General features: G+C 38.2%; 1 protein-coding gene across 1 annotated transcript; it reads left to right on the top strand.

Moving 5' to 3' along the window:
- Nucleotides 1-1,537: 1,537 nt before the first annotated feature.
- On the top strand, nucleotides 1,538-14,791 carry psmc3 (proteasome 26S subunit, ATPase 3). The gene is made up of 11 exons (XM_067439541.1): nucleotides 1,538-1,671; nucleotides 2,720-2,800; nucleotides 2,916-3,041; nucleotides 3,141-3,245; nucleotides 8,919-8,981; nucleotides 9,087-9,224; nucleotides 9,316-9,459; nucleotides 9,604-9,849; nucleotides 9,939-10,084; nucleotides 13,977-14,058; nucleotides 14,419-14,791. The coding sequence occupies exons 1-11, from the start codon at nucleotides 1,630-1,632 to the stop codon at nucleotides 14,527-14,529; spliced, it is 1,284 nt and encodes a 427-aa protein (XP_067295642.1). The 5' UTR covers nucleotides 1,538-1,629; the 3' UTR covers nucleotides 14,530-14,791.
- The last annotated feature ends 121 nt before the right edge of the window (nucleotides 14,792-14,912 follow it).

The raw sequence follows: 14,912 nt of genomic DNA, 5'->3' as shown, positions 1-14,912 counted from the left end.
TTTTAACTATTGATCTTTATCTGGGGGTTTGCCAGGTATTGTTTGATGTAAAAGAAATGTGGGGGGAGAAATGTGCATTAAATAAATAAAATGATTAGTATCAACCAAAGTTAAGTGAAATGTTTAATTGTTGTGTCTACATTGAGTATTATGTAAAACTTAAATGTAAGGTACAATTACATGACTTTGGACATCCATATTTTAATTCCTGTGATAAAATAAAGCAGGAGAATATGGTACAATATACTTTCTTGGTGAGTTATAAAGATGCACTCAGTAATTTTTGTTTTCTTGTCAGTATGGATCATTTGCTTGTGATTTCAACATGAGGTGACCCTCTTCATGTAAATAATGATACAACTGAAGACTTAATACTGTACTATAAAAGTAAAAAGTACAGTTCTTTATTTGTAAAACTTGCTGAGTGCATCTTACTCTGTCTCTCTAGCCCATAATGTGTTGTACCCCTGGGCCCGGTTTTTCAAAAGGTTTAATCCGGATAAAATTGATCCGGATTTAGTAATCCTTTTTGTGCGATCTGTGATCACGTAATCCAGGTTACTTTTGGAGCCAGTTTTTTAAAGCAACATCGGATTGGATCAATCTGATCCAGATAGGAACTTTTCAGGATCACTAAATCTGGATAACCAATGCTCAAACATGATAGGAAATCACAATGTAGAACTATATGTAAAGAGCAACAATATATCAATTAGTGACAGAATAAAATGTATTGTTTTTGGTCAATTTTGACAGCTGTTTGGGGGATTATTTTATGAGGCCAAACTCTTTCTACTTTGCTGTAGGCCTATACTGAAAGGCTGAATACGTTAAAGCCTACCTAATCACTGTAGCCTGACGGATGGACAAATCAAATTAAAACCTTATGAAGAAATAGGATATCTTGTAAGATACTGCATGATCCAAATATAGTATTTTTTGATACATTTTTAAAGTTTTCATTACATTTTGGCCATGAAATCCACCCTTCTGATGGGATCAATTTAATCCAGATTTTTTGGATCAAAGGGATCCAAATCCTACAAAAAAGTTCTGAAAAACCCAAACTAAAGATTTGATCTGGATCAAAACCATGATTGGATTATGTGATCTAATCCGATTATGTAATCCGTTTTTTCTTTTGAAAAACATATTTTCAAGATTTGATCCAAAATCCTAGTGGATTACTTTTGAAAAACTGGACCCTGGTTTCACAGACAAGGCTTAAGCCTATTCTTAGACTAAAATGCATGTTTGAGCTGTTTCAACTGAAAACAACTTGCACTTACATATAATATCTTAAAATCTTACTGACATTGTTTTGTCTAATGATGCACACCGTGTGTTTTTTTCTTCTTTTTCTAAGGCATGTTTTTAAAAGCTATTTAAATGTCTTAATTGAACTAAGGCCTAATCCGGGCTCAATCTAAGCCCTGGCTATGAAACCTGTAAAAAAAAAAAAAAAAAGGTTCTGAGACCTCTGATTTACGTACAAATTAGTTGTTCTGTTTCATAAAAGGGGGGATGAGTCCTAAGCAGTTTTCCTCCGCGACAGGTGGGGGCAGTGAACCTCACTGACGTGATCCACAGAAACACAAACACGTTCCTGAGAAGAAACGGTATTTCAAGATGTCGTCGCTGAATGACAGATCAGTTTGGGATGAGGTGGAGGTTTGTTTTATGTTTTTTAGGTTCTATTATGTTTCCCAAAAGTAATTAGTTGTAAATCTATGCAAAAACATGCTTTTTATCAGAAGAAACATGTTTAAAGGATGTTTGAACACTGGCATTGTGTCTTGGTTTTCTGATTGAAGAGCATAGCATGACACAGTGAATTTCATTTTGCTTCATTCATTTTTTTAATAAACGTGTGCATTCAACCCTGCGAACATTTAGCTTGATAAATAATGACAGAACAACTCCGATTTTAATTTGGTCAGAAATTACAGGAAGATTTCAATACATCTTACAGTAAAACTGTGATGATAGCTTGCTAGGATAACATTAGCAGACGCAACGTAAGCTAAGTGATCATGGGGACCGATGTTTTCTTCTACTCGTTAAGTCGGATCAGAAGTTATAAAGAATCATTATAATGATTAGATATCTGACGGCGATATGGTTAGTTTATTTTTAGTTGTTTGAAGCTGTATTTATCTTCTTGGTGCTGTTAGATTAGGCTCTTATGGTGCTTCATATGTAACACTTGACACCATAACGTTACATTCAAATACAAAAAAAAAAAAAGATTAATCATAACATTCAACCAAGTTTGTTACATACACGAATTTTTAAACACATTGATGATATCTTGTAAACTAAAAAATGTGTTCTTTATATACAGTGATGAATACCAACAAATAAAAGAAAAGGGACAAGATTCTTTTAATAAATGATTTGTAAAATTACATTAAAATAATTAAGCTTTCTAAGCACAAACAATCTCTGATGAGACTTTCTAATAATTACATCAGAATTTGCTCTAACTAATTATCAAAAATCGTTCCTAGGTAATTATATTCCTCTACTACCTCCACTTGTGCATTATTGAAGACTACAGGTTGAAGCGTCATTTTTTTGTTTGTTTTTTTAACTAAAATTAATAATCATCTCTTTCTAGGGAAGACTGATAGGTGCAGGCAGGCAGGTGTGATAATAAATAAAGAATATTCTTCTTCACACAACCTGTATTCACACACAACCTCATTGTATTTTATAGGATGGCATCGGCGAGGAAGTTCTTAAGATGTCCACTGAAGAGATTGTTCAGAGGACTCGTCTTTTGGACAGTGAGATTAAGGTACCCTTCGTTCACATTAATTATAAAGATAATTGTTTTCAGTGTCTGCATGCAGTTCTGTATCTCATTGTTTTTTTGTTTTTTTTTAATCTAATTTTAATGTGTATATTTTCAGATCATGAAGAGTGAGGTTCTGCGTGTCACTCATGAGCTGCAGGCCATGAAAGACAAGATCAAGGAAAACACTGAGAAGATCAAAGTGAACAAGACTCTGCCGTACCTCGTCTCTAATGTCATAGAGGTAAAATATGTCAAAACGGGTCAGTAAAGAGCTTTTTGAATCTCTGTCTGTATGCGCATCGGATTTCAAGTTTGTATGCATTGTGTGTTTGAATGGAAGCTGCTGGATGTCGATCCTAATGACCAGGAAGAGGACGGGGCCAACATTGATCTCGACTCACAGAGGAAGGGCAAGTGTGCCGTCATCAAAACATCCACACGGCAGGTGAGTCAAATAGATTACATGTAGTCTTTTTGTGTGGCCTACCATCATGCCTGTCTTTTCGTCTTTATAAAAAAAAATCCAGAAATTTTGTGTGGGTTTATGGTTTTAATAACTTTGTCTTATGGGGCTTGAGTTGAGTTTCTTATGTGGTGGAGTGCTGTGTGGTTTTCAGGGAGGAGTTGAGACAAGCTTTAGGTGGTCAAGAAGGGCTTCCAGATGACTGGACTACTACAGCCAAAGTAATTAGGGAGACAGGTAGAAAGGTGCTAGGTGTGTCATCTGGAAAGAGGAAAGAAGGCAAGGAGAACTTGGTTGTGAAATTCCTTCTGAGGAAGTCCAGGAAAGTATCCAGAGAAAGAGGTTAGCTAGGAAGAAGTGAGACAGTGAGAGGACGGAGGACAGTAGACAGGAATATAGGGTGATAGAGGTGGCAAAGGCCAAACAGAAAGCGTATGAGGACATGTATGCAATGTTAGATAGTAAGGAAGGTGAGAGGGTCGGCGAGGCAGAGGGATTAGAGATGGAAAGGATGTGCAGCAGGTTAGAGTGATTAAAGATAGAGATGTAAATGTGTTGACAGGTGACGGGAAGGTGAGGGAAAGGTGGAAGGAATACTTTGAGGAACTGATGAATGAGGAAAATGACATGGAGAGAAGAGTTGTAAAAGCAGATATTGTTAACCAGGAAGTCGAAAGTATTAGCATGGGTGAAGTTAGGAGAGCTTTGAAGAGGATGAAGAATAGAAAGGCAGTTGGTCCTGATGACATACCAGTGGAGGTATGGAAGTGTCTAGGAGAAATGACAGTAGAGTTTTTAACTAGGCTGTTCAATGATGTTTTATAGAGTGAGAGGATGCCTGAGGAATGGAGGAGAAGTGTTTTGGTGCCCAATTTTTAAGAACAAGGGAAATGTGCAGATTTGTGGAAACTACAGAGGTATTAAGCTGATGAGCCATACAATGAATTTGTGGAAAAGAGTAGTGGAAGCAAGGCTAAGGGGAGAAGTGGACATTTGTAAGCAGCAGTATGGTTTCATGCCCAGAAAGAGCTCTACAGATGCATTATTTGCTTTGAGAATGTTAATGGAGAAGTAAAGAGAGGGTCAGAAAGAGCTGCATTGTGTCTTTGTAGATTTAGAGAAAGCATATGACAGAGTGCCAAGAGAGGAGCTGTGGTATTGTATGAGGAGGTCTGGAGTGTCAGAGAAGTATGTTAGAGTGAACAGGATGTGTATGAGAGCAGTAGGACAGTGGTAAGGTGTGCCGTAGGTGAGACCGAGGACTTCACGGTGAAGGTGGGACTACATCAAGGATCGGCTCTGAGCCCCTTCTTGTTTGCGGTGGTGATGGACAGGCTGACAGATGAGGTCAGACAGGAATCTCCATGGACTATGATGTTTGCGGATGACATTGTGATCTGTTGTGAGAGCAGGGAGCAGGTGGAGGAAAGTCTAGAGAGGTGGAAGTTTGCTCTGGAGAGAAGAGGAATGACGGTTAGTCACAGCAAGACAGAATTCATGTGTGTGTGAATGAGAGAGAACCACGTGGAACAGTAAAGTTACAGGGAGAAGAGGGTCAACAGTCCAGAGCAATGGGGAGTGTTGAAAAGAGGTGAAGAAGCGTGTGCAGGCAGGTTGGAATGGGTGGAGAAAAGTGTCAGGTCTGTTGTGTGATAAGAGTACCAGCAAGAATGAAAGGAAAGGTGTACAGGACAGTAGTGACACCAGTGATGTTGTATGGTTTGGAGACAGTTGCACTGAGGAAAAGACTGGAGGAAGAGCTAGAGGTAGCAGAGCTGAAGATGTTGAGGTTCTCTTTGGGAGTGACGAGGATGGATAGGATCAGGAATGAGTACATCAGAGGGACAGCACATGTGAGATGTTTTGGAGACAAAGTTAGAGGCCAGGTTGAGATGGGTTGGACATGTTCAGAGGAGGGAGAGTGAATATATTGGTAAAAGGATGCTGAGGTTAGAGCTACCAGGCAGGAGGTCAAGAGGAAGACCAAAGAGGAGGTTTATGGGTTTAGTAAAGGAGGACATGAAGTTAGTCGGTCGGAGAGAAGAGGATACAGAGGATAGGACTAGATGGAGGCAGATGATTCGCTGTGGCGACCCCTGAAGGAAACAGCCGAAAGAAGAAGAGTCGTATAGGGTTTGAGGTGTATGACATGCACCTAGTAGTGATGCACTGACATTTCAGCATGTAAATATAACAAAGACTGCGAGAAAGAGAAAGGAGTAAAAGAATGGATTCAACCCGTCGAGGGGAACGTCTCAAAAGCACTGCGCAGAGTATGCAAGTGTGAAAAACGTTCACACCATGCAGACTCGTACAGCATGCTGCAATAATAAATAAAGAATTTGTGAATCCAGGATGATACTTATTTGTTAGTGCAAATTTTAATTATCAGATGTTTCCTGCAGGGTTTTAAAAAGTATTAAAAAGTGATGAATCCAAATTGTCAAATTTAAGGCCATTAAAAGTGTTAAATGTGGTCTCAGAGGTATTTTTTTTTTCCAAATTAGGTATTATTTTTTCAGGCTATCAGGTGTCCTATTCTGATTGAAATTCTATCTGCGTTCGCGTTAGTTCGCTTAAATATGGGCTTTAGCATATCTGGGCACATAATCAAAGATCTTTCGTCTCCGTCTCAACGTATGTTTGATGTTGACGTCATATTCAGTGATCGTTCGGCATCTCAGAACACTGCGCGCTCAACAGAAGTGGCTGGCTTACGTTTTATTTTAGACTTGCTTCAAGGCATATCTTCAACGACTGTCCTTATAAGAGCAATCTTAAATAATTTATATAAAGTCTAAAATGAACAAGGCGTTGTGAGAGAATGAGGCGCGATCCATAGACAGTATATAAACAGGGAGATCCGTGTCTGTCTGCTCTTAAAGGGACAGCAGCCAATAAAGCTTCCTGTCAGGGAACAGAGAAAATGACTCGCTGCTCTTGACTAAATAACTTTTGTAGCTTTAATAAGGATTAACTATTTAATTTATAGTTTATGCAGTGCAGACTGCATATAACTTTGATAACTTTATTACATTTCTGTATATTTCCTAACTGTTCAGACCGGAAGGGCAGGAGTAAACATGGTATTTATTATGGGTTTATGTTAGCATTGTTTTAAGTTTACTTAAATTAATAATTTTTTTTTTTTTTTTTTTTGAAGCCTAATAATAAATGTAAAATAAAATAAAGAAATCAGCTGTATTAATATCAGTAATAGGCTACTGGCCTTCATTCATAAAAAGATGCCATTTAAACAAGTATTTAAAATATACTATATTTATGTTGTTTCTACATTAATTTGATTAACTGTGAAATTATTATATTAAATATATTAAAAACGTACAAAAACTTTTTTTTTATTGCGATTAATCACAGAAATATGTGTGATTAATCTAGTTAAAGTTTTCAATCGATTGACAGCACTAGTTTTTAGTATTTTGTTAAATTCAACAACTTATCACAGTTATAGAAATGTAATATTTGGCTCAAAAAAACATTTGTTGTTGGGAAAAAAACCCACTAAATAATACCAATTATTAATTTAAATCAAATGTGTATGCAGTAATGCTTCTCCTCAACCAACCTTTGTGAATGTTGAGATCTATTTTACTGTGTCTGAATGATAACTTATAACAGATTTACTCCTGGTGTCGATTCTAAATCTATTCTTTTTTGTATGTTATATATGTCAAAATCTGTGTAAATACTAGAAAGGTCGCTGAATAACACTTGCAATTCAGTGTCGTGATGGTTTTAAAAAATATTCTGAAGGTAGTAAAAAAGGTATTAAAAAGTAGTAAATTTAACTTAAGGATTGCTGTATATACCCTGGTATATAATGTACTTGGTACATCAGTCTATATTTGATATCCCATTAGTTTTCTAATGTTAAATTATGTTAAAAGGTGGTTTTATTCCCTCTTGTGGTCATTGTCCTGAAGCTCAGATGGAAAAAATAATAATAAACTGTACCGTGTGTGCACTTTTGTAAAACTGCACAGTTTACCAATCTGTCCACATGGATGTAAATTCACAATCTGTACCCAGATCTTAAAATCCGTCCCCATGGATTGTAAAACGGTGCACATAGTTTATTTATTTTTCCTAGGGGGGCTTTGTAGAAGAAAGTAGCTTGTTTTGGGCTTATTTTTATCGACCGCCTGCAGTTGATTTAGATATTCTTGGTTATCAACTGGCCAGAGTTTTGAGACCGCAATAGACGTGATTGAGTATAATGTGTTAAGAGATTGCTCAAGTACTGGGGTGCTAAACCATTTGGTGCTTTGGAAGTAATAAGCAAGACTTTAAAATGTATGTGATGTTTGTTTAATAGGGAGCTAGTGCATTGTTGACAGAACTGGGCTAATATGATCGTACTTCCTGGTTCTAGTAAGAACTCAAGCTGCTGCACATTGGACCAGTTGGAGTTTGTTTATTAAGTGAGCAAGGCAACCTCCCAGTAGAGCATTGCAATAATCTAGCCTTGAGCTCATGAACGCATGTACTAACTGTTCAGCATTTTACATTGAAAGCATGTGCCGTAATTTAGATATATTTTAGAGCCCTCTGCTCCCTTTCTGTATAACGTTAGTTTATTCCGGTTAATATAATTTATTCATCATGCTGGAAAGATCATATGAATTTTCTAATGCATAAAAATGCATAAATAATTTGTAAATGGTTGTAAGATTCCTTTATCTGAGTAGTCAGAATATAAGCCTATGACATGAAGTTTCTCTAAACACAAAAACATTTTATGTATCCTGTTAATCAACAAAATTAATAATCATTATTACAATATCAAGAGCATTACCTGACAATAATGACTCTGTAAAGAGTTAATTAATTGTGTAATTTGAGTAACATTAAACATTCTATGTAATTAAACATGCTATTTCAGATGAAGCTTCAGTGTTAAGATGGCTTTTGCTAATAATAACATTTTATTGATAACAGTCTATATAGTATTCTGGTTGATTTAAGTAATTGGTTAAATTTAAGTATTTGACAAATGACAACACAGGTAATCATTTAAAAATTGCACTTAAATGATCCTGGAAATCAATAGCAAGGAGACCCATAATGGAAAATGTAGTTTCTGACCCTTTGCATGGGGGAACGTCTGGCACTTTAGTTTTTTGTTTCTATAGGTGTAAATTGCAGAAATTAAAAATAAAAGTTCAACCAGGGATTTGATTATTTTCAATGATTGATGGTTTCCCAATGAGATAAATGGTAAATAGTTCTAGGAGGCAAAGCTGTTTTAAAGTCTTCTTGGTTATCCAATTTTGTATTCGAAAAGTTTGTCTCTGACACTCCCACCATGTAAAGTTACTGTCAGTGTTACTGCACATTTATTTACTTATTTAACATAGTTGCCTCCCTGATGTGTGTTAATTCATTGCTAGTGTCAGACCGAATTTTTTTGTTAACCATCTTTTGTATTTTGTTTTAAACCTCATAGCTTGTCGTTAATGAATTAGTTAATCATATGCTGTGATTTGACATTTGAACATGGATTTTTCTTATTTTACATGTATGCAGACATTTCATGGAAGCTTATTTGTTTAAAAGTCATGGAAAAGCCATGAAAATGTATTGGTAGAAATGTGTATGAACCCTGATCACTTATATTTAGTGTTATAATTGCAGACCTATTTCCTGCCTGTGATTGGTTTGGTGGATGCTGAGAAACTGAAACCTGGTGATCTTGTGGTAAGTGAGACTTAATTAATGTTTAACATTTAACATCTTAAATAATGTTTAAAAAGTCTGTTTTGCCTAGAAATGTGTTAAATGTGTTTCTGGACCTGTTTGCAGGGTGTAAATAAAGACTCCTATCTGATTTTGGAGACTCTACCCACTGAGTATGACTCTAGAGTTAAGGCTATGGAAGTCGATGAGAGGCCTACAGAGCAGTACAGTGACATTGGTGGCCTTGACAAACAGATCCAAGAGGTACTGGCTGATAAATTTCCTCATTCCAGTCCCCAGGAGAGTTACAATGACAGTTTGGCAGTAACTCAACTCACGGCTTTTCTGTTTGCAGCTGGTGGAAGCGATTGTTCTGCCAATGAATCACAAAGAGAAGTTTGAGAATCTGGGCATCCAACCACCAAAGGGAGTGCTGATGTATGGACCACCAGGCACAGGAAAGACCTTGCTGGCCAGAGCCTGTGCAGCCCAAACCAAGGTTCAGTGTCTCTGAGAGAATCATCAGTGCTGTGTTGCTTTTATAACAGATGATAACACACTACAGTCTACAATGTGGTATTTTAAAATCCTCTATAGTTTGTGTTGGTGCCTCATACTTTACCTAAATTTTGTCCTTTCTCAGGCAACATTTTTGAAGTTGGCTGGCCCTCAGCTGGTGCAAATGTTTATTGGTGATGGTGCCAAACTGGTGCGTGATGCATTTGCTCTGGCCAAGGAGAAAGCTCCCTCCATTATCTTCATTGATGAGCTAGACGCTATTGGCACCAAGCGATTTGACAGTGAGAAGGCTGGAGACAGAGAGGTGCAGAGGACCATGCTGGAGCTGCTGAATCAGTTAGATGGCTTCCAGCCCAACATGCAAGTGAAGGTACAGACTATTGCCCATATACTATTCTGTCACAAACATGAGCCTGTCGGCCTATTCCTAATTGCTTTTTTCCCCTTGTTTCCTCCAAGGTGATTGCTGCCACTAACAGGGTGGATATCCTTGACCCGGCTCTACTGCGTTCAGGTCGTCTGGATCGTAAGATTGAGTTCCCCATGCCCAACGAGGAGGCTCGTGCTCGTATTATGCAGATCCACTCACGCAAGATGAATGTCTGGTATGGAACATTTGTTCCTTTGCGTTTCAGTTGGTCTGAGGTGTTGTGATGAGAAAATATAATTTAATTTATGTATTAATAGGTTAAGTATTTGCAAGACTTTGCATTGAACCTGCAAAGCAAGCTTTCATAAGCTTCCAGAGCTTGTTTAATTGCTATTTTTGGTTTGCATGAGTCATACCTCATCTGTTAAACTAAAGTGCAACTGTTAAGGAAAATTGAATTACAACCGTTTTCACACCGCAAGCTTGAGTGGCGCGTGAGCAGCTTATATTTTTTTCAGCGTGAATGTTAACAAATGAGTGCATTCACATTTGAAGCAGGAGCATCACGTGAGCAGCAGTGAAGCGTAAGTTTCGGTACAGAGTCTATTTTTTGCTAGCCTGACAAGCCAGACCCACATCGAGATGTTTGGTCTGGAAACTCACCATTGACAGGGCTCAATCTGAGGGGCGGGATAAACAGTTGTCTTTCAAACTCCCTCTGCACGCAATTGGATAGCACTACCACCAACCAGAGCAACATGAAGCGGAGCTAGTTGAAGCTAGTAAACATGTGAAGATTAAACTTTCGCCGTATCCGGTCGGCAAAACTCAGAACACATCTTCCCTTTTTAAAAATGACTTCAGTGCCATTCTTTCCTCAGAGTAAAGCTCAACTCCAAGTCTTCCAGAGTCGCAGTCAAAGCTGATTCGAAAGACCGCCGTTCACCAGCTTCTGTGTTTACTAGTAGCACGTAAGCGCAAGTCTGCTGTCATTATGTTAAGCCCCACCCACCAACTCTGTACACGATGTGATTGGCCCAACCAGAGTTTGGTTTTTACAGCTCAGAAGTGTATTGAGAGTTGCCAGACAACACTCGCGGCAGATTAGATTTGCGGCCGCTAGGGTGCGTCTAGATTTCCAGGCTATATTTTTGCCGCACTGCTCATGTTTAATTAACCCTTTGACTGCTTGGCGCTCTTTATTTATCACCTTTTTTCATATCACATATTGTAGTAATCCTCATAAATAAAGTATTGTTTGAAAACTTAAATAATTTACAAACTTACAAGAAATTCATCTTGTTTTTAAAAATTGGACATTGCGTTACCATGGAAATGGTACTAAATTATTTTAATCATAATTTTATCTTAATTTGGAACACAACTTGAGCCGCATATATTCCCCAGGAACTACGGACTCTGGGGTGGTACTCTGTGTGTTTCGACCGCAGGAAGCGGTGTCTAAATAAAGTTCTGGGGAAAAATGTCCCCGTCAAAACGGCCCTGCTTGAGAGGTTTTATTACCGTATTTTCCGGACTATAAGTCGCACTTTTTTTCATAGTTTGGCTGGTCCTGCGACTTATAGTCAGGTGCGACTTATATATCAAATTTAGTTCATACTGACTGACAAGAATAAACATATAGCCGCGAGAATGCGCTCTATGCTGCTCCTGTAGCCTAATATTTACTTATAGACAACAACTTAGAAAGACTGAACACAAACAAAATGCCCCCATAAAGAAAATCTTATTCTGCAAAACACAAACAGCATGTTGTAAAATATGCAGCGGAGAACGAGTCTCACAGCGTTCGTCTCGCGCGGCTGAGCCTCTCCCGGCAGAGAGTTCAAGCCTCTGTGGACTCGTTCCTTCAGCTCTGGCCATCTTGCTTACAGTCCGCAAGTAGATTTCTTTTTCTTCTTCATCACAGTTAAAGTAACCTCTGCTTTTCGCCAGTCCCTTACAAGTTTCTCACTCACTTCAAACTTTCTTTCTTCTGCTCGGGTTATGCAGTGAAGCGGGCACGAGCGAGTGCACGCGAGCAGGTGCTCGCATGCGCGCGCGGGTGCTCGCGTGCTCGCATGCGCGCGGCTCCAGCTCTGCCCTAATGCGACTTATAGTCCAGTGCGACTTATATATGTTTTTTTCCGCGTCATGATGCATTTTTTGACTGATGCGACTTATACTCCGGAGCAACTTATAGTCCGGAAAATACGGTAAGTATATTGGCTGAGGATGAAATCCAGTGGGTTTTGGAATTGTGTGTGTATGTATGTATATATATATATATATATATATATATATATATATATATATATATATATATATATATATATATATATATATATATATATATATACACATACATACATACATACATACATATATATATATATATACACATACATACATACATACATACATACACTCACCTAAAGGATTATTAGGAACACTGTATACTGTGTTTGACCCCCTTTCGCCTTCAGAACTGCATTAATTCTATGTGGCATTGATTTAATAAGGTGCTGAAAGCATTCTTTAGAAATGTTTGCCCATATTGATAGGATAGCATCTTACAGTTGATGGAGATTTGTGTGATGCACATCCAGGGCATAAAGCTCCCGTTCCACCACATCCCAAAGATGATCTATTGGGTTGAGATCTGGTGACTGTGGGGGCCATTTTAGTACAGTGAACTCATTGTCATGTTCAAGAAACCAATTTTAAATTGATTCGAGCTTTGTGACATCGTGCATTATCCTGCTGGAAGAAGCCATCAGAGGATAAGTACATGGTCAGAAACAATGCTCAGGTAGGCTGTGGCATTTAAACAATGCCCAATTGGCACTAAGGGGCCTAAAGTGTGTCAAGAAAACATCCCCCCACACCATTACACCACAACGACCAGCCTGCACAGTGGTAACAAGGCATGATGGATCCATGTTCTCATTCTGTTTATGCCAAATTCTGACTTTACCATCTGAATGTCTCAACAGAAATCGAGATTCGATTTTTCCATTCTTCAGCTGTCCAATTTTGGTGAGCTCTTTTTCCTATTTGTAGTGGAGATGAGTGGTAACCGGTGGTGTCTTCTGCTGTTGTGGCCCATCCGCCTCAAGGTTGTGTGTGTTGTGGCTTCACAAATGCTTTGCTGCATACCTCGATTGTAACGAGTGGTTATTTCACTCAAAGTTGCTCTTCTATCAGTTGGCCCATTCTCCTCTGACCTTTAGCATCAACAAGTCATTTTCACCCACAGGACTGCCGCAAACTGGATGTTTTTCCCTTTTCACACCATTGTTTGTAAACCCTAGAAATGATTGTGCGTGAAATTCCCAGTAACTGAGCAGATTGTGTAATACTCAGACCGGCACGTCTGGCACCAACAACCATGGTACGCTCAAAATTGCTTAAATCACCTTTCTTTCCCATTCTGACATTCAGTTTGGAGTTCAGGAGATTGTCTTGACCAGGACACAACCCTAAACGCATTGAAGCAACTGCCATGTGATTGGTTGATTAGATAATTCATTAATGAGAAATTGAACAGGTGTTCCTAATAATCCTTTAGGTGAGTGTGTATATATATAATATAAAAACAATATTACAGACAAGTATATAGGCTATAGCACTAGCCAAATCAAACCTGAGGTGCAGTCCCGAGTTGTTGGTTTTTTCCTTTTTATATTGATGTGTGACTATATTGAAGTATTACAAGTATTGATATATTCTGTATGACTGACCGTAATATGACACATTCTATATTGAAATATGACTGAAAAACATGATCAGAGGTGTTTTCTTAGTTGTGTCTGTTGTTTACAGTTAAAATTTGAATGTTGTACTCAAGATGATCAAGTTTTTAAATTTCAACTTTTAAAAACAAATTTATAGTTGACTTTGTAAAGAAATGCTCACCTTATATGTTGCTTTGGAGCCGATGCTGTTTCAAGTATGAATACTCACATGAGTCTGCAGCTGCAGTGACGTGACGATGTAGTTATGCTGACGCGAAGTGCAAGCTTGCTTTGTGAAATGGGTTAGAATTCTATGAAATGCAAAAAATTTGTTTTGTTCTCTCCCACCATTTATCGCATTATCCCTTTATTTCTTTTTGTGTGTTGTAGTCCTGATGTGAATTATGAAGAATTGGCACGTTGTACTGATGACTTCAATGGAGCTCAGTGTAAAGCAGTGTGTGTTGAGGCTGTAAGTATGATCATTGCAACCTTTAAATCTTTCACCTTTACTGCTTATTTTTTCTTTTTTGTGTGATGGTGTTAACATTGTCGTTAAGGGCCTGGACTTAGATGTCATTTGTGTGACAAGTTTAGATTTCAAAAAGTGGAAATCTAGTTAAGTCGCCAGGCCTTTTACATGCTTTAATGCCAGATACAACCCATCTGGCAATATTACTTGTTTCAATGCACAAATAAACCTAAAGAAGGGTTGTTTTGCTTGTAAAACAGAATCTGACTCAAAAACTTTCTATGGGATTAGTCATTGCTCCTGATTGTTGTTTGTTGTTACATGTTAAATAAATGTGTATTGTGCAATTTTGTGTGCTAGGGCATGATTGCTCTGCGGCGTGGGGCCACTGAACTTAACCACGAGGATTACATGGAAGGCATTCTGGAGGTGCAAGCGAAGAAGAAGGCCAATCTGCAGTACTATGCTTAATGCAGTGGATGGCTTTGTGTGTGAGTGTGTGTGTCTGTGTGCACGCACGTGTGTGCGTGTAAGTGGTCCAACAGCAGGATCGGGCACACCTGTGAACCTGTGCTGCTAAGATCCAGTACTGTTCTGAGTAATGACCTGGTTCTGATAGAGACAGATCAGCCAAATTTAGACTGGACTGCCTCACAGTGATGACTTGTGGAATATTTTTCAGTTAACCTTTATGTTTGTATCTCAATTCAGTAAAACACAAACCTTTTTTCCATGTATTTGTTTGTTTTTTTTCTATGCAGAAACATAACACTTCATATCTCCACTGTTATTAATAGAGATTGGCAGGGGCACCGCTAAGGTGGGTGGGGGGATTCTAATTCTAAGGGTCCACT

The sequence above is a fragment of the Pseudorasbora parva genome, chromosome 1, assembly GCF_024679245.1.
Source record: "Pseudorasbora parva isolate DD20220531a chromosome 1, ASM2467924v1, whole genome shotgun sequence".
NCBI lineage: Eukaryota > Metazoa > Chordata > Actinopteri > Cypriniformes > Gobionidae > Pseudorasbora > Pseudorasbora parva.
The sequence above is the reverse complement of the archived record's forward strand: the minus strand, read 5'-3'. Positions and strand labels throughout refer to the sequence as shown.

Coding starts and splice junctions, on each gene's coding strand:
- psmc3 (XM_067439541.1), top strand. CDS start 1,630: ATGTCGTCGCTGAATGACAGATCAGTTTGGGATGAGGTGGAG. Junction 1,672..2,719: donor CAGTTTGGGATGAGGTGGAG/GTTTGTTTTATG, acceptor TGTATTTTATAG/GATGGCATCGGCGAGGAAGT. Junction 10,085..13,976: donor TCACGCAAGATGAATGTCTG/GTATGGAACATT, acceptor TGTGTGTTGTAG/TCCTGATGTGAATTATGAAG.